The 19085-nt window shown below is 37.5% G+C and overlaps 1 protein-coding gene across 3 annotated transcripts; it reads right to left on the reverse strand.

The window, feature by feature from the left end:
* Nucleotides 1-1502: 1502 nt before the first annotated feature.
* Nucleotides 1503-18886, reverse strand: LOC149026223 (Nucleotide/sugar transporter family protein). Of its 3 annotated transcripts, none has more exons than XM_089146491.1 (13): nucleotides 18357-18886; nucleotides 17592-18261; nucleotides 17334-17503; nucleotides 15418-15503; nucleotides 15085-15134; nucleotides 14306-14373; nucleotides 10139-10239; nucleotides 9979-9991; nucleotides 9475-9659; nucleotides 9231-9317; nucleotides 8138-8232; nucleotides 6629-6764; nucleotides 1503-2705 (listed from the first exon to the last, which is right to left on the reverse strand). In XM_089146491.1, the coding sequence occupies exons 2-12, from the start codon at nucleotides 18122-18124 to the stop codon at nucleotides 6647-6649; spliced, it is 1506 nt and encodes a 501-aa protein (XP_089002617.1). In that variant the 5' UTR covers nucleotides 18125-18261; nucleotides 18357-18886; the 3' UTR covers nucleotides 1503-2705; nucleotides 6629-6646. The 3 variants fall into 3 exon arrangements, with proteins under 3 accessions (XP_089002617.1, XP_089002616.1, XP_089002618.1); XM_089146490.1 differs by having other exon boundaries at nucleotides 1504-2657; XM_089146492.1 differs by lacking the exon at nucleotides 1503-2705 and adding an exon at nucleotides 2931-3796.
* Nucleotides 18887-19085: the final 199 nt, after the last annotated feature.

The raw sequence follows: 19085 nt of genomic DNA on the forward strand, positions 1-19085 counted from the left end.
CCACCATAAGGAAGGGTTGGTGCCTTAGCTGGGTCTTTGTGGCTGATTAGTTATATTCTATCGGTTGGCATTTAACTAAAACTTAAAGCTTAGTATCACAGCAGCTGTCAAGCCTGTCATTGTAGGAACTACTACTATATAAATATTTATGTGTTCCATGAGAAAAAGAATGGTGGAGTGAAGTACAATTTTCTTCTTCAAAAAGCAATACTCTGGCTATGCTTTCATGTACAGAGGAAGTAAAGTATTGGAATAACTTTCCAAACGCAAAGAAGAAACCCCTTCCGTGAAAGCCATTATTGCCTCACCAGCTTTAGTTGACGAATTCCCTCAAATACCTTTCACGAAGCAATGTCATGCAGTTAGAGCTAAATATTCTCAGAAAAACTTGGACCATAGTGAACTTGTGATTGTCTCTGTTGGGTATTTATGTACATTAGATTTCATTTTGAATACTTTGAATCATACTTAGATTGCATTAGGATAGTTGGACTTTTGATTGAAATGAGAATTTTGGACACTTGTCTAGGTGGGTGTCCATCAAACTCGGTTGTTTCAGAATCTTGAATGGATTTCCTTCAGATGCTTGAGTACATGATACTCTATCTGGTTTGTAGTTGTTGGTTTCTTCCTTTCTGGATTTGAAAGGTCCTTTTCATTATGGTTGAACATTATAGACTTTGACATACTAACGATTGATGACGCAAACTACAGATTAATGCATGCACCAGGTCTATGGCGTATTGCTATTGCTAGATGCCTTGGCTAGGAATATCCAATACCAATTGACCAAAAATTTCTAACCCAAGATTCCCAAATAACACTTAGCTCTCGGCTTTCAGCTGATGGTAAGATCCATTGCTCTTTATCTTTTGATTGGTCTTTCATTTCTGATTCGGTTCTATTACAGTTATCTGGGTTGAAATGCTGGAAATCATGAATCTTTTTGGTCTCCCAAGCAAACTTGTGCATAGCAGGATAGATACTTGCACTTTTGCTACTAAAACAGAGTCAGTCTTACAAGGGATTACAGAAGGTTTACAACACGCCTAAATATATGATGAGGAGATGTGATTACATCACAATCCTTCAAATAGAAGATCAGAAAAACGAAAGGGTACTTTTTATAATGAATCTGGATCATCACCCCTGACGGGAAGCACCCCCACGGGTTTACCACCACAAATTCGGTGGGACCCACAGGTAAGAAATAATAAAATAATAAAATTAAAAAAAAAAAAAACCTTCCCATCACCCAATCCCTTGGGTCCCCTGTATTTATGGTGGTAAAGCCGTCCAGGAAGCACAAAGTGCTACCCGTTTGTGCTCCCCGACGGGTAGCTGATCCGGACTCTTTTTATAATGATCAACCTTATTGTTCCCACGTGCGTTTTTTTTGTTTTCCAACAAAAACGTGATTGAATTGCCCGCCCACCTCACCTGAGCGTCAGTGAATAATACCATCTTCTTTTGCTGATTTAATATCTTGTTTGCTTCTTGTGGCTTAATTCTACTTTAGCAATGCAAGAAAAATGAGGATCTTGGTTTCTGGATTTCTACCAGATTTTCCAGCTGCTTTCACTTTGCAGTCATATGGACGATTCGTTTCAGTATTGTCACAGTAGTGGTTACTGGCTGGGTAGAGTTGCAGTTGCGTTTTTCTGATGTGTGTTCTATATCACAACTTCACAAGCGCTGGTTTGTTTCAAAGGAATCCAACTCTGTTAGTTTGGCTCGATTTTCTGAAACTTAGTGGATTCCTTAAGATACATATTCATCAGTTGTCTAGCGGAAGCTCATGGTTTGTCCATTCTATCTTCTTTTGTGTATTGATAATCTCTCCACTGTTCAAGTACAGCGTTTAAAAGATTCACATATGGTTTGTGGCAATTCATCTCAGTTATCTGTGTCACATAAGAAATCCGAATGCAGAGGTTTGAGATTTTGTTTCAGTTGAAACTCACCTATACTTTTGTCGTCTGCTCCAGTTTAAAGACGTTTACCCAAACTGAGGTGTATGAATCAACCTAAACAAATCAAAGGTGAAATTACTTGGTCTCATACTCCAGATTGCCCAGACTAAGTAGGTAGGTTGGAAAAAAACAGCTATGAAATCTTGTGTAACCAGCCTGAGAAACATAATAGCTAAAAACCACAAGAACAAGATTCAATAGAATTCTAGAATTTTTTCCCGCCTTCTTCATGTCTGTCAGTTACAATTACATTCACATAATATTTTTATGAGTATTCCTCATACATCAACCTTTCACAAACTTACCCTGATAAAAACGAATTTCATAAACAGAATATTTGACAAAATCTCCAGTAGTAAATGAATGTCTTCTGGTCAAAATCTTCCACCATGATGGGCAACTTTTTTTTTTTTTTACTTTCTATTCTGGACTTCCCACCTTTGGTTAAATTTGAGGAACCACAAAATCATATAGGTACATGAGCTATAAAGAAAAAAATGACCTGGTTAAGGTTAGAAGCTGCATTTCCGAGGTTGGTGAAAAGCATTACTTCTCACAAATTTCTCCACGATCAGCACATCAATTAAAGCAGCCATCATCCATCAGGAAACAGAGTTACCATTTGCTTATTCCCAACTAAACTCATCCTCCGGGAAGAGCTTCAACGTGAACAACATTGATCCACTGCACACGGTATATGTTTATGAAGATTTGTAAGATGAAACAAGAAGCCTGAAAAAAATAGTGTACAAACCTACATCACAATGCCTCCTTTTCCCTTTTCAGAGGTACATACAAATCAAATGGACTTTATTTCACCAAAAGGACTATTAGTATAGAGTTATTCAACTCATGTGAGCAATTAAGAATATCATTTGCTTATATTTTTGTACAGAACCCCCAAACCTGCCCCCTCCCCCCCAACAAAAAAAACACTATCTGATGGTTAAACTTCTAATAGCTGAATCTAGTAGTTCTAGCACTCCTGTGTTCTTATATCTAATGTAAAAAATATTTGGTTTAGCAGTCCACACAAAAACCATTTACAGAGTGACAGGTTTAGGATTTGTTCCAATAATGGTGCACCACGAGGACTTTTCAAGCCAACAAGGTATCCTGCCTTTGATAATGTGACCTAGGTTCTTGCCTGGTTCCTTGTGTAGATCCCAAGATTTATCTTTTGGATAGGCCTAATTTGGAATCCTCGGCTCTTGTCTCTCTTATACTAGCTTCTCAGAATTCCAAGGATGGGTTCATAGGCTTTTGTGCCCTTAAACATGCTTCTAGTGAGTTATAGAATCAACTTATTTAACTAGCTGCAATGGCTTAAAAGAAGGCAGAAAGGAAGAAAAGTAGTAGTGTAACAGTGTTGCTGACGCTGTTAGATGGTAAGGCTTAGCTAGCTTGGTCGAATTTAAGAAGTCTTCTGCTAGATGCAATAACAAGGTCACCAGTCAAGTTGCATAATTTCCATCCTTCACTGTTTCTTAGAGAAAGATCCAAAATAGGGGTATCATCAAGGCCAGAAAGGTTGCTACAGAGACTGACATCTCCTCTCCAGTATACATCTATGATCATGATGGCTGTAGAAGTTCGTGCCAACAAGGGGCGTCATCAAATCAATGACGATTTCATTGTTGACTTTTAAGTCACCAAGAAAGAAGAAGAAAAAGTAGAGTGAAAAAAACACTCATCTGTCCACCATTCTGTTTTTGCTTTTCTTTCAGGGGCAACAACCTGTTGTGTGGCCCAGATATGAAGGGCTTCCAAAGTGGGCCACCTTAGTGTGTCATGCAGAAGTATGATCTGGCAATTATATGGAGCTGGATGGAGAGGACATGCAATAGATAACCACAAATCAAACTTCAAAGCTTAATCTAATCAAATACAATCATCCCCCTGTCCCACACAAAGGGAAAAAGACAAAACTAAAACCATCTACATGAATACTCTGTTCATACAGTACTGATATTATATTTTTAGAACCAGAAAATGAGGAGAACCAGAATGCTGAAATATTAAGCTTGAAGAGTAAAGTAGTCAAACTTTCATAATTTATAGGTCTATGAAGAGCATGCGAAGTATATGATACTCAGTAATCTGAACTGTCAGGTAGCTTACTTTTTTGGTACACCACACGGATGTACTTGTTATACCCTCGTCGTTAAGCTCACTATTATGTGTTTACTACATAAAGTAAGGGTACATATGGGTTCACATTTGGTACTGTTATATATGGCATGAATTCTTGTACCTGGTTTTGAAGAATGACTGAAGAATGGCCAACGCCAACATATTTTGGTGGCTGATAGGAACCTCAATAGAGCCCCTCCCTTATGCCAAATCCACCGGAATACCAGCTCACGACAGCACCCTGTTATTCCCTTCACAGGTTCATAAGAGCCTCAATCGCCCCTTATGCGAAATCCACTGGAATACCAGCTAATGGCAGCACCCGTGATTCCCTTCACACACCAAGCCACACACACACTCCAAACTTAATTCACTCACTCTCTCTCTCTCTCACATACACAAACCGCAATTGAAAAGTGTAAACAAGAAATGTAACAGGAAGTGCTATGGTTAATTCAATCCTAAAAATTGCTCAATCAAACTGCAATACAAGACCTACCACACCCCTGAATACCCTATCTAAATTCCCCCTAACCTGAGAGTCTTCCTCTCTCCTATGAGCACAACTTGTCCATTTTCTTACTCAATGCTTGCTTACCACTCTCCCCTCCCCTTCTATCTAATATAACCCAAAAAAAAAATCTTCACTAGCTACTTTCCACCCCAGCCACACCCTCTAAAAAAATCCCCAACAAGAAAATGGCTGCTCAAGAATGAGTCCCTGCCACCTGTCCCACATGTCCTTGTCCTTCGATTCTATTCCCACATGGTTATTTGAGTTGATACTCTACATTATTTGAGTTGATACTCTACAACTCCTCTATCCCTACAGTATACCCCTTACGTTAGTGTCTTAACAGTAGGCAACCTGAATGACCGTTTTCTGAGATTTGTAATGGAAGTAGAGGCCCAAGTCTGAAGCCCATCACTGATCTCCTCCTTGATGGGGGTGCAGGGGCATTGGCTCCACGGTATGGGACAACCCAACCCAATGTGTCAACTTGTTTATCCAATTGAAACTATATATATACACACAGACCTTGCGCTCTCTATAGAGTCATTGTGAGATTTGTGGATTTTTGCCTTAGGGTTTAGGGCGAGAGTTTAATAATGCCATTTTGGCGATTGGTGAGAGATATCCATTGCAATCTTCTTCTATACATAATGAAAATTGTTCTTCTTCACCTTGGACTCGCACATTGCATTGGTTTGTTAACATATTAAATCTTTGTGTTGCATTATTTGTTTCCGTTAAGAAGAATTTTGGGGTATATTTGTCTTTGTATTTGATTCTTCATTCCTCATATATGCACTCTCCACTCAGCAGTACAACTTCTTGCTGCTGCATCTCTTCTTTGCTTCTCCTTACTATTATTCTTCTTCCTTGGTTGTATCAGATTCAAAGTTCTAAACAATAAATTCCTTGAATACTTGTTTTGGATTGTGGACAAATGCTTCCGACTGTTCAAAATAAGGCTCCTTGAGGATTTGACATTCAATTGTGCCCATGGTCGGAACTCTTTGTGATCTCGAGAGATATTTCTCTTTTTCCATTTAGCAAGACAAGACGATGTGATTACAGCACATATGATCTCAAATCTTGACTCTTGAGCTGGAAGTCAGATGATTAGATCATCATTTGAACTACGACATGTATAATGTATTATACTCGTTTGAATTCTAGGCATTAATTTATGAGCATATGATGTATACAATATGACATTTTAAGGTTTCACTTCCTTTGACCCAAAAAAATAAAAAGGTTTCACTTCAGCATAGTGGTTTCACACCTGGGCTTCGAAGTAGAACTCACATTTAAACTATCTTTCCCCATAACTCTGAGTTCAGCAATGTTTTCAGAAGGGCTGAAATAGGCTGGATAGCAAGTTTCAGACCCCCAAAGGAAATGACAAACCCAATGCCAAAGGCTTCAGCACTAGCAAAGTCCGAGATTGCAATTTTCCTACGCGACCTCACCTTAACAATTTAAGTTGAGAGGCTGCTTCATTGCCTTGACCTCAGGCTACAACTGTGTTGTCCACCGACCATTGCGCCCAGTCTCGCCCCTAAGTTTCAACCCAAAATGACCCCTATACCCCTCAACTTGGGAAAAAAATTCAACCAACTCAGTTAGATCTCAACAAGATCTCTAGCCAACTCTCTTTTTTGAGTTGGCGAGATGGAACTCGAGATCAAGATCTTGAACCAGTTTGTGCCCAAATAATAATATACCATAACCTGGTTTGGAATTGGCCTATGACAATCAACTAGTTTCAAACATTTCATAGACCATCTCAAGTTTAAGATAAAAATTATAGGTCCAAGAAATCAAACTTTAACTGATTATATCCAATTCAAAAGAAGAATCTACACAGAAAAAGTTCCTGGTGACTTAGGATACAAGATTCCGGGTTGTAAGAAGTCAAAATTTTTTTAAAAATAATAAAATAAATAAATAAGGCTTCAAATTCAGTTTTTGCAATTCATGATGTTCATTCAGGTATGCATCCAGCAAGACTCACATTTGATCTCAGGAAAAGTCAAGCATCCTCTTGATCTTCCATCTCCTCTAGGATAACATATCTTGCAGCAACATTGGTGGAGAGAGGTCTTGCTTCATCATTTTCACTTTCATGGTGCTTCTGTAGGTTTTGGTACCTGAGAGTGAAAAATGACATGAAGAGGCTTATCAGACAAAATTGTCACAGGGATGCAGCTGTAAGCTAGAAACGAGCACATTTATCAGAGAACTGAAGCAACTGATTGGTTAAAAAATTATCCAAGCATTCCCAATAAATACTTCTTTATATTTTTGAGTAATTCTACATATCAACCAAGCTCTGTTTCTCTCTTTGACCTGATATAGTTTAATGGCCTCAATACTCTTAATAGGTTTCTGTTTGACGAGGATCAACATGTTATATATAAAGGGGTAGGGGGACAACACTTTTACAAGATTGAATGTTCATTGAATCAAAAGACTTAGTCAACAATCACAACTAAAGCTAGGATACATGGTGTCTACACGATTTGCCAAGTCTGTTAATGCTCATCAACTATTTAAAACACTTAGAGAACTTTTGAAGAAATGATTGATAGAGCTAAATAAGACAATATGGGCCCAAAACAATAATGACAACAACAAAATCAGCCTCATCCCAACTTAATGGAGCCAGCTACATACATCCAAACAAAACAAAGTCATAAACCTTGAGACTAAAACACAAAACATTGGTGAATGAAGAGATGGGGAAAAGAGGGATGGGAAAAAAGAATAGAAATGAAACAGGAACAATGAAAGTAGAGGAAAGAGGCACAGCCCAGTAAGGAAGGAAAACCTCAGGTAACTGGGACTGCTACATGGATCCTAGCCCTACAATAGGCTCTATCTGAGGTCATACTTGGAACAAGACCTAGACTATGCATGTCCATCTCCACAATTTCTCCTACGCCATTTTAGACCTGCCCTAGCTCTTTTAGCTATTTCAATTGGGATCATGTCACTCCTCCTTAGTCCTTAAGGAGGGCCTACTAAATCTCCATGGAACTTGAAACGACTCTCTCATAGCTTATCATTGATCAGAGCAATTTGCAAGTCAGCTTTAATATGCCCATTGCCTTGTCCTACCTAGTTTTTCACACATCCAACTTAATATGGGGCCCTCAATTTCCTTTTTATACATTTTTATAATATAGGACCCAGAAATATTGTCCATTTTAGATTTCAACACTCGAAGTTAACATGATATGATTGTATCCACAAAATTTCACAATATAATGTGGGATCGAAAGCTTCAATTGCAATTGAGTTATCTGTTGAACAATGGAGCTTCCGTAAATCTGCAAGGACTCATCAATACACCAAAGTATCATTCTAGAACCAGGTTAGCAGTGGAGAAACATTTCTCTACCACCATAGACAAATAGAAAAAATATTTGCCATTAAATTGGGAAGAGAACTTTGTTATTTCAGATAGAGAAAACAAAGAAATTATTTGGCAATCAATGATGATCAAGGACCTACAACTTACTTGTACCAGTTGAATAAACCAACACCAACCATGATTATAACAAGGCCAAACCCTTTCAACCAGGTAAACTGATCATGAAAGTAAAGCACTGCAACCTGAAAATGCAATAAAAAAGAACAAGAAGAGTTAATTTCCTAGCAAAGAGAAGCTCTCTTATTGACATCGTGGCACTAATCCTCTACCAATTGTTCAAGAAATAACCCTGAATGGTACTCTCTTATTTCTTTCTCGTAATAAGTAAAACACTATTTACCCCCCTTACCAAAGAAGAAAAACTATCTACAGCTAACCCTTTATCATCCATATATCAGGTATTATAAGCATGTACAAATAATGCCTATTATCAATCATGATAATATGGGATTGATGCCCAATGTCTTGCTTTACAGATTACTGGCTTCAATATAATTCACAGTTTTTCAATCATTCCAGGATTCTGCCTTCTACTGATACTTACATATTGATAGCAAGCCTTAAGAGGTAGCTGTGTTTCATTATGTAGCATATTCTGCAAAGAGTCTCATAAATTCAACAGCGGAGGGTCTCTAATAAGTGGCAATTACATATTAAATAGGAGGGAACGGCATTGTTCTTTGGATTTCTTTCCCTCTCACCTATATTACATGGTTTCAGATACAGCAGATCTCTCAAGGAGTTGGATCCACGTCCTGCGTGTAAAGATTGTTCAGGTACAAGGTATTGACAACACTTTGTCTAACAAGGGCATCAAATTACAAAAGAAAGTCAACATCGCATTTGCTGGGCTTGGGTTAATCATATATGAATATACCACTCACCAAGTTTCTCCAAGTTACCAAGGTAAGCTATGGCTCAGCAGATCCAACAATTAAGTTCGGAATCTTTAGGGATTTTCAGGTATGATCAGGTATGGATTAAGTTTCTCGTTGCAATATTTCCATTGTTCAGGTTTCTTGATCACAGTGACACAAACTTCCTCTGTACTTAATGGGTTTTCTCCTACAACAATGAAATGGGGTGTTGACAAAGTAGCAGAGTCCAAGAAGTTCTAATCAATTGATAAAAGTGACAGCATGTCAAAGCACATGATAACAATTCACAAGACATTTCATACCAAAATAGTAACAGCCTCTTTCACAACTCCTGCAATTGTTACAGTGACTGCACTGGTTACTGAGACAAGAATATATTCTGTCAAAACCTGCAAAGAGAAGACAAGAAATTTAGAGTGAAGAACGTGAGTGTTTAAGGGATGGTGCAACAGTAGCAAGTTGAAATTTCAAATGGTCTGCAAAAACTCCAAGTTCCAAATCTTGCCAGATTAGGATAAGGAAGAAAATACTGAAACTAACTGTTACCATAAAGAAGGCAAGCATTCCACCAAAAAGCATTAGGAGGATGCTTCGAATAACATGCCATGAATCATTGAAGTACTTGTTCTCTTTGAATTTGTCCCAAGGATCCATTGTAAGAGAGAGTAAAGCAGTTGATACTGCCATAACTGGAGCCACATAGCTCATCAATGTGAGAGGATTCTTTAAACCTGAAAAACACCAAAAGTGCCTTAGAGATTTCCCCGTTCTTTCTTTTTTTTTTTGGTGGGTGTGGGGGGGGGTTACTTAGTGTCTCGAACCTACATTTTATATTATCAAAAACTGAAAAGGGGAATGAATAGAGGTTTCATGATTTCATGTGACAAAAAGGGTTCAGTCTGGTTTATACATTGTGAAATCAAGATTTCATCAGGCATGTAAACACTATTATAAACCAGTAAGATCATGCATGCATCACCACATACTTTCCTTCTGAGAGTCATTGAACCAAAATAACTGACATAAAAGAATGTGGAGTCAACTACTTACCATATACTTCTCTCTTCATGCCGATTTTTCAATTAGTAGAGACCACACACAATGAAATGTCAGGTTCCATTCCAAAACATGAAATAGAGAAATTGATAAAATCTGACAGGGATGTATGAGATTAGACAGATACATGGAGAGAAAGCCAGAACATTCTTACCTGTAAAAGAATCTGAGTCATGGACCAACGGAAGCCAGACATAAGAGCAGCAAGCATGATAAAAATGAAACCCCAAAAGTCAAATTCTGTTTCCTTTGCAACTGCAAAATGGATCAGTATACCAAGCCACATCAACAGTAAGGCAATGAAGGGACTAGACATGGTTGGCTAGCACAAGTACACTCTAGTAATAAATTAGCCCAAAAAAAAAAGCATAGTCCATGGTGTAGGGCTAAAGGAAATAACAACCTAATAAGGTACCATGTAATCAAGGACCAAGAAGTCAGTTTCCACCATGCTTGAAACCAAGGTATACCAGGTTTTGGGCTGAAACCTTTTCAAAACCTTGCAGGTTATGGAGGTTGGCTTTGTTTGACCATTCAGTGGCCAAATTGCTGTACTTTGGACCTAAACTTCAGAGGACTCTGATAAAGCATCTCTAAACATAATGAAACCTATATGTTGTTGAAAAAGAAAAAAAGCAAAAAAAATAAAAAAAAAAAAAAATTGCTAGCTTGGTTTCATACCCTGGTTTGTAGTAGCATACAACATATCTTAATTCTTAATTGTATATTTTTTTCAAATATAGCTTCAGCTATATTCAATGGAAACAGCCATATATGAATTACATTTCAAAAAAATTAGAAAATCATAAAAGTATTTTTAAATGTCTAAGTGTTACAACTTTTAAATATATGTACAACAGCAACAACCAATAAGCATTTGTCCCAACTAATGGGATCCACTACATGAATTCTTGTCTTCTAATCAGCTTTGTTTGAGGTCCTACTAGATACAAGGCTTAAACTATACATATCCTATCCATGGTTTATAGTGACCATCTCGACCTTGGCAAGATAAAACATGGTCTGAAACAAGATATAGTCAATTGAATGAATCTCACTAAATTTCTGTCTCTCACCAAATTTTCAGAAAATTCAGTGAAATTTCGCTGAAATCTCAGAAATTTAAGTGAAGATTTGAAAATTTTCAAGGGGTTGTATAATATAAACTGTAATTTGTAATTTTCAAGGGGTTGTATAATCTAAATTGAAATTTATAATTTCGAATTATAACCGAGATTTGACCACTTCTCAGTATTTGTTCTTGCATCCTAATGAAAGTGTCAATGTTTTCTTGTATATCATACCTAGATTTGTGAAAATACAGGATCCAGTTCCGTCTGCATACAGTTGGGCATGTGTGAATCAAGAAGACCAGTTGATGTTAGGTTTTAGTTAAAAATAATATTGTTATTGTATCTATTTGCCTCAAAATCTCAAATTAGGTAGTACACAAAATATTAGACCCAAATCCCGCCAAAACATGGTACATTATTGTACCATGTTTGCCAAGATTTTAGCAAAATCTTGGTATCTCAGTCCTCTTGACCTTGTTGAGACACCAAGACGAGATGAGATTTTGAACACTGATCCTATCTCACCACTTCTCTTAAGGTTATCTTAGGTCTACCCCTAATTCTCCTGCTTCCTTTGATATGGATTAAATCGTTTCTCTGTATAGGGGCATTTAAAGGCCTCCAGTGAATGTAGTCATCCCACCTCAATCAATTTTTTTGTAACTTATCATTTATTGGAGCTACTCCCAGACCAACTCTAATATGATCATTCATTATCCTATCCTTCCTAGTTTTGCCACTCATCCATCTCAACATCATCATTTTTGCTAGATTGAGTTTATCTATTGATGCTTCTTAACAACCCAACACTTCACTGTACATCACAGTTGGTCATACAACAGTCATATATTTTCCTTTAAGCTTTAAAGAATACTCCGATCACATAAGACTGCATACACACCTCTCCACTTCATCCACCCTATTTTAATTCTTTGGGAAACATCATCCTCCATATCACCTTTTGTATTTATGATTGAGCAAAGGTACCTAAAATAACTGCTTTGTAGAATGTCCTTCTTATCAAGTTTCACCACCTCATCATTGTCCAATCATGACCAAAGTTACACACTACATATTCCGTCCTCGTTCTACTTATTTTATAACCTTTTGACTCCAAAGTTGCTCTCTATGATTCTAACTTGGTATAATCCCTACTTGTATCTTATAAATAAATGCAAAAATATTACAATTTGCAACAGAGTGTTTTGAGCTGTTTAAATGCACGCTGTAGATGTATTATAGCTTCCAACACATTGCTCCACCAAAATTTGTAGGCGATATGGCCAAAGAACCAAAATATTGGGGTTCACGTGAAATCACGAATTTCAATCAAAATATGGCTCTTGTCTGAAAGGAATGTAACTTTTCGGTTGGTACAAACCAACAGCAGCAACACAGCAAGATTTAGACCAAAACCTGAAAGTTTCAGTCAAAACAAGTAATCAATGAGATTTGCAAGGTATTTCATTTTGAATTTGGGTAGACCCAAAATAATCTATGAGATTTCATTGGTTTAAACCGGAATCTCAAACATTGCACGAAATAACATTGAAGCTTCTAGAAACCCCCCCCAGAAAAAAAAGAAGAAAAAGTCGGAACTAGGGAAAGGGATGTGAGACGATGCAATTAAGAAGGCTTCTTATCGATGCCAAAGTGACGCATGTCCTAAAAGGGAAGAAGAGAACTGACTATGGTAGTCCGTAAACCAGCATTTGGACAAATCCAGACCCTACCTGACCATGTGCTATTTTTATGTTCCTAAATTTCAGCAATTCAGTCAGCACGTATATAGAGATATTCTCTTCATCGAAATCAGCACATGTTGGGGCCAGTTTGGAGGTCATAAAGCTTAATTGGTGATATATCTTCTAGATCCCAAAAAATATTGGAACATTATCAAATAGTGGATGAGGTGTTAGAGTTGTATTTAGATGGTCACATTTTGAAGTCATATAAATGGGTTACTAAGATCATCTCGTGACAGAGAATTCTAGTTTCTTTCTAGTGATACAGTTTCAGTTTCTTGTTTTGGTTTGATTTCCTATTCTGTTAAAGATAGAATCTTAAAAAAAGCCCCAATGCACGTACAGGGTCTAAGAGGGGCAGAAGTAACTGAATCCACTTCCCTGAGAGGCTGTCTCTATTTTTTTATCTTGCCCACGCAACATAATCTTGTCAGGCATTAAATTTTCTTACTGAAATTGAAAATCTCTGTGTTTATATAATGTGGAACGCCATAGGGCCTGTAGACGCAAATTTGAATAACTCTCAGAAGCTTTGCTTGATACTTTATGCGATGCAGCTTCCGTCAGATACAGCATGCATCTGGTAAGCTAGGTCGACTGGTGGGAGCCTGGTCTAGGTTATGAGTAAGAAGCTCAGGTAATATATTCACTTATCTCCATCATATTCTTCTTTTTTCTTCCCTTAAAGGTCAGATTTCTCCATTACATGGAGCCCACACATATCAGTTTTGTTTCCCCTTTTTAGGATTTTGATTCACTATTCTGTTCTCATATTCCTTGCTGTCATGTTCTCAAATCTGAGTTTCAAAGTCATTCTAGTTCAGAACGACTGCCTGTCAATCAAACATTCAAACCTCAAGTCAGAGAAATTCTTTGTTTCTCTCATGATAACCAGCAGCAGCAATTTACATGCTTTAGTTTGTATTTCTGTTCCTCCTTATTATGCTCTAGTTTATATTTCTGGTTCTTCTTTTTTTCCCCTTAGTTACTAACTCCATTCCCCACTTTCCATTTTATGTTCACTTGCTATTCCTCTTCACTTTAGTTGTATTTTCTCTTGCTTCTAATTTGGTGACATTCTATTTTCTTAACTCCTTTCCTTCCAATCCGACCACTGGATGGTTAACAAATTTGATGAGACATTCATCCACTTTCCTAGGGTATTCTTCGACATACCATATTCCACATTTGTTCTTTGTCAGGTTGCTGCAAGTCACATGTTTGATTTAATGTTGACCTTTGGTTCTAGACCACTGTTCATTCTAATCCCACCCAGGTTAATTAGATAAGCACCACAAACACAGGGCACAGTCTTGTAGAACTTGAGGGCAATGGAACCTAAGGATCCTTCAGTTGATCACCTTAAAGAAACTGTGTGGCAAGCCATAGAAGCTGAAATGAACAGCATTTTCCTTTTTTTATTTATTATTGCTATGAACAAAATACAATTAGAAACAACCAAGTAGGAATATAAGAATGGATGTGCAATTATAGAGAAAATACCTGTCAATAGTACTCCAACAGAGATGATCAATATGATGCCAAGAAGTTTAATGCTTGGAGTTTCCAACCTACAAAATCAAGTGCACTCTATTAAAATATGAAGCTAGATAGAGGGACAAAAGGAAGTGAGAGAAGGTATTACATTACTTGCAATTATCTTAATAGTTAGAACTTAAAAGTTAATGAATCTTTTACCCTCCCTAACCCCTTTCACTAAAGTTAATTGTGATATCTCATGTAGTGGCAGGATGAAATCTTCTTTAGTGGAAAGAACGTCCTGAATCTTAGGTTCCCAGCAAGGGCACGCCTATACCAAGGTTCGAGAACTCAGTTTCATTGCCAAACTTGGTCTGTCAAAAAACCAAGTTGGACCGAGAGCTAACTGAATCGGTGCACTTCTTTTTTTATGGGTAGAAATAAAAAAACAAGGTGGGTGGGGAATATACAGTTCCAGTAAATTCCAAGATAGTACCAAGACCTTCCCAAGATCTCAATTTATGCCCCACGCACAGACCTTGTCTCTCATGTTATGTGGAATTCCTCTAATGGAATATTTGGGGAACTGAAGTTTCATCGACATTACACCATCCCTCCTTATGTATAATGTATCACACAAGGTACAAGGTACAAGTTACAAGTTACAATTATAACCTTGGGGTGACACAAAATAAAACCATACACTGACAAATATACCTTATAACACAACATCTCCATATGACACGTTCTATGAATCAACTTGCACATAAAATTGGAACTAAAATCAATGGGGAAAAACTCACCTGAATGCAAAAGCAAAAAGGAGGAGAAAAATAGGAGACGCGGACTTACACTACAGACAAAGAAAAGGATAAAAAACAGATATACCGTAAGTTAGAAATAGAATAGAGAAACAGAAGAAACATATGGACTCATTTTGCACTGTTGCAAGAGAGAAAATTATGGACAATACTACGTTGTAAGTAAGAAATACATTAAAAATACAAAATATACGGAGTCCCATTTACTATTACCACACATTTATTAATTCATTTATCATTTTTATAAGGGATGGGGGGAGGAGCAAAAAAAAAGCAACAAATTATCACAAAGATAAACAAGGATCAACAACAAACCATAGTTGCAAATGTGACACTGATGAAAACAAGAGACGCATTGCTCAGGTTTATATCCAGTGCAGTTCCAAGAGCCGTTGGCACAACTGTGAAAGGCAAAGTCCATCTGTTCATTAGTTGTTAGAGAAGTTAATAAACTAAGAAGCATTAATTTTTGGTTAATAAATTAAGAAGAATATGGGAAACTAATAGTGCACATTGAAGATTGGATGCATAAAAAAATTGAGCTCAGGGAAAAGGTGATGCTCATCCTATGAGAGTATAGATAAAACATTTTTAAAATAAAACAGGAAACATGCAGTCAACAGGTTCATGTTTTGATGCATTTTAGGCTCATACTAGCATTAACTCAATAACACAATGTATAACTGATCTGCTCTATGATTTGAAACATGCATAAAGTTGATAACAACCCCCCCCCCAAGGGTTTTTTTTTTTTTGACGTAACCCCCAAAAGTTTACTCCTAAGATGGAATAAGTATGTAGGGGTTCCAGTAATTTGACGACTAACATCATACAAATCATTTTTCATCCCTCCATAGCACACAAATAGGGAACATCTTCGACTAGCTAACATATGAGGAGAACCTCAAGTCTGAGGAGAGTCATTCCAGGTTCTCCAGTAGCTACTCCTTGAGTAGAAGGAATGGCGGATCTATTCACCAGGAACCACCATATTAGAAATTACTTGACTGGGGATTTGTTCTTTCTTTGGGATTCAATGCAAAAGAAATTTATAGCTTCTAATAATTATGTTTCAGGATTTAGGATTACACTTCCTATCAAATTCTAAGAATTTTTGTATCTTCTGACAATCTTAGTCCAAGTCATTTTTTTTCTCTCCCAAGACTTTTAAACACCTTCAATTTGCATGACATTCTCATGATTGCTTTCAAGGTCCTGGAAATAAAGTTCTTAAATGTACAACCTTATTACTTACATCATCCCAAGAGCTTGGTTCCCGTTGCACTCAAGAACTCAGACCAGAAAGTTAATTTATTGGATCGGTGCCAAGTCCACATGGTTAAATCCATGCAATTACTTTACTCCAAACTTCCATGACTTAGTTATTCATACTAAAACTAATTGACAGGAAACAAACTGAGATTAAAAAAAAAAAAAAAGGAGAACAAATAAGAGGCATACCAAGTGCAGAGGCTCCCAGAACTGCAGGTCTGGAACGTTGTAATTTACACAGCCTTACTCTTGCTATTGCAAAGAGGCTGTTTCTAGATTCAGACCCAACATCACTTGGTCATGATGCAGCAAACATTACCATTACACCAAGGCCCACCCCCTCGAGCATTATAAATTTTAAATGTTATAAATGACAATTATGGTCATTGTAAAGATCCTCAGCTCTCACTGTTATCAATCAAGTTTGCCAACAATTCATCAAAAGATGTAACAACCCTCTGCACCTGATAAAATCCCTCCACATTGGATTATACTATTATAGAATATTTTTGAAGTGTAAATAAGCTTTGTGTATGGAGCCAAACCAAAATCCTAGTTGTTGCTGTTTCTACGTCCCCCCCCCCCTTCCATCAAATGCTTATAAAGCATGGATTAAACAGAAAAGAAACAGAACTTGGGACTCCAGACATCAGATGGGTACAAATAGAAATATGTGAAGAGAGAGATCTCACTTATCACAAACCCTTCACTCTCACTTAAGCAGAAGATCACTGTCAATATTTGAAGTTAATCACCATTTTTCCAGTTTCTTTGGTGGACCCAGCACCCCCCCCCCTTCCCAACAACCCCAATTCGAAAATCAAGAGACTACATAAAGTGTTAGGCATCAAACAAAAAAAACTGGGGATTTATTTTGTGATGACTTGAACAAACATAAGAACAGGAACCAGAAAGAAGGATGAAGTAAACCATTCAGAGCATGTAGATGATACCCTTACCTCGAATAAAGTAATCCTTCCATGACATTGCTACTCTGGGTTGAAACCTTTTCTTCCAAATCCATGTGATGGCATTGGACAGAACAGCTTGCATGGCAAAGTGGACAGTGTTCATCAACATTGGAGCAGGAAACTTACCTAAATTATCTCCTAAAAGTGTCTTATTATATCTGCTCAAAAGAAATAATCAGTCCAGAAGTGAAAGGACAAAGCATAATTGAAGGGAACTGAATATTAGCATAGACTTTGAAAACTTACAGAGTTAAACAAGTGCTGAAACTGTACCATACAAGTACAAAAAACAAGGTCTTAAGAACAATAACTACTGTAATTGGGCTTTGCGTATCTGGTACTGTTTTGTGTGTTCCACTTGAAGCAGCACCATCCACATTAAAGTGTGAAACTTTCTGCTGGCTCTCAAGGCCAATTTCAATGTTACAAGGCTTATAGTGTATCTCATTTCCATTCCCTTCAGTATGGGAAGCTGTATTATCAATTGAATGAACTCCATGAATATGCATACTTCTCTGCTGAAAGTTTTGTGCAACCCCACTTAAGCGTTCATTATCTAGCCCGTCTCCTTCAGGCAAAGGCAATTCAAAATCAGAATCTTCTATTCTGGCGTCAGCATTTTTTGAAGAATGAGTTGAATGAATGATCCCATTCTCATCACACCAACCAGAGAAAGATGGCTCACTGCGATGCCCCTTATTTTGGTCTTGAATATCAATATCCCATGCGGATTCAGCCTTCTCTGTTTCTGAATTGGTTTCTAGCATCGCCTTTTGCATTGCAAGTTATTCCCATTGAAATACAAACTCACCAACTACCATAAGGCGAGCAAGCAATTCCAACTCACCCTCCAGTTCATATACCAACAAATCAAGACAGGTGAAAGAATACCGCAGGAACTCCAACCTCAATTCCCCTGAAGTAAATTTCAAATTGTCCCAAAATTATCTCATTTGGCTGTTTTAATTAATAAACAGAAAGTGAAACAATATTTCACCAGCAATAACTGACCTGATCGCAAGAGTTAACAATCCACGCCAACTCGATCTGGAATCACGATATCAGAATTGAAACAATTGAAGATGAACCAGACAATAACAAACCCGATTAAATCGAATCTTTACTCTGTAAATCCTCAAACTCACATAAAAATGATAAGTGAACAGCTAAGTATTGTCAAACTTCTCTCTTGCTATTAAAATCTATCAAACAACTAGAAGAAACTCAATTTGTTCAGACAGGGAACTCCAAAAGGGTATCCAACACTCATAGACGCGATACGTGACAGAGAGATCACTTGACACGCAATTATCCCATCCTCAAAGAATCGACTCCAAACCAGTTGGCGAATCAGGAACTTATGAAGGAGAGATGGGCGCAAAACCATACAGAAACGTTTCTAGTCAATCAAACCTCAAAAAAACAAAAGAAAGAGTAACCTAATACGTGGGAGAGTGCAAAGATCCGATCTGAGATTTTGAAAGATTTCTGGAAAAGCACGTTGAGGTGTCGGTGTTGGCTTCTAGTTGACGTCGATGGGCAATGCGAGCAACTCGGTGAGTTCATGATGATTTGATCCATGTATATGCTATGAAATGCGCAGAAATGTCGAAATGGCCCCCATTGTTGCTTTTTATTTCCGTACGACGTGAACCGTGTCCGGCTGTCCGCTAAGCAAACGTACGGATATTGCAAATTGTTAGAATTGGTTTGTCAACCGGTCGGACCATTTGATTCCAT

This window comes from Hakea prostrata, chromosome 2, assembly GCF_041222555.1.
Source record: "Hakea prostrata isolate BN-2017 chromosome 2, UWA_Hpros_2, whole genome shotgun sequence".
NCBI lineage: Eukaryota > Viridiplantae > Streptophyta > Magnoliopsida > Proteales > Proteaceae > Hakea > Hakea prostrata.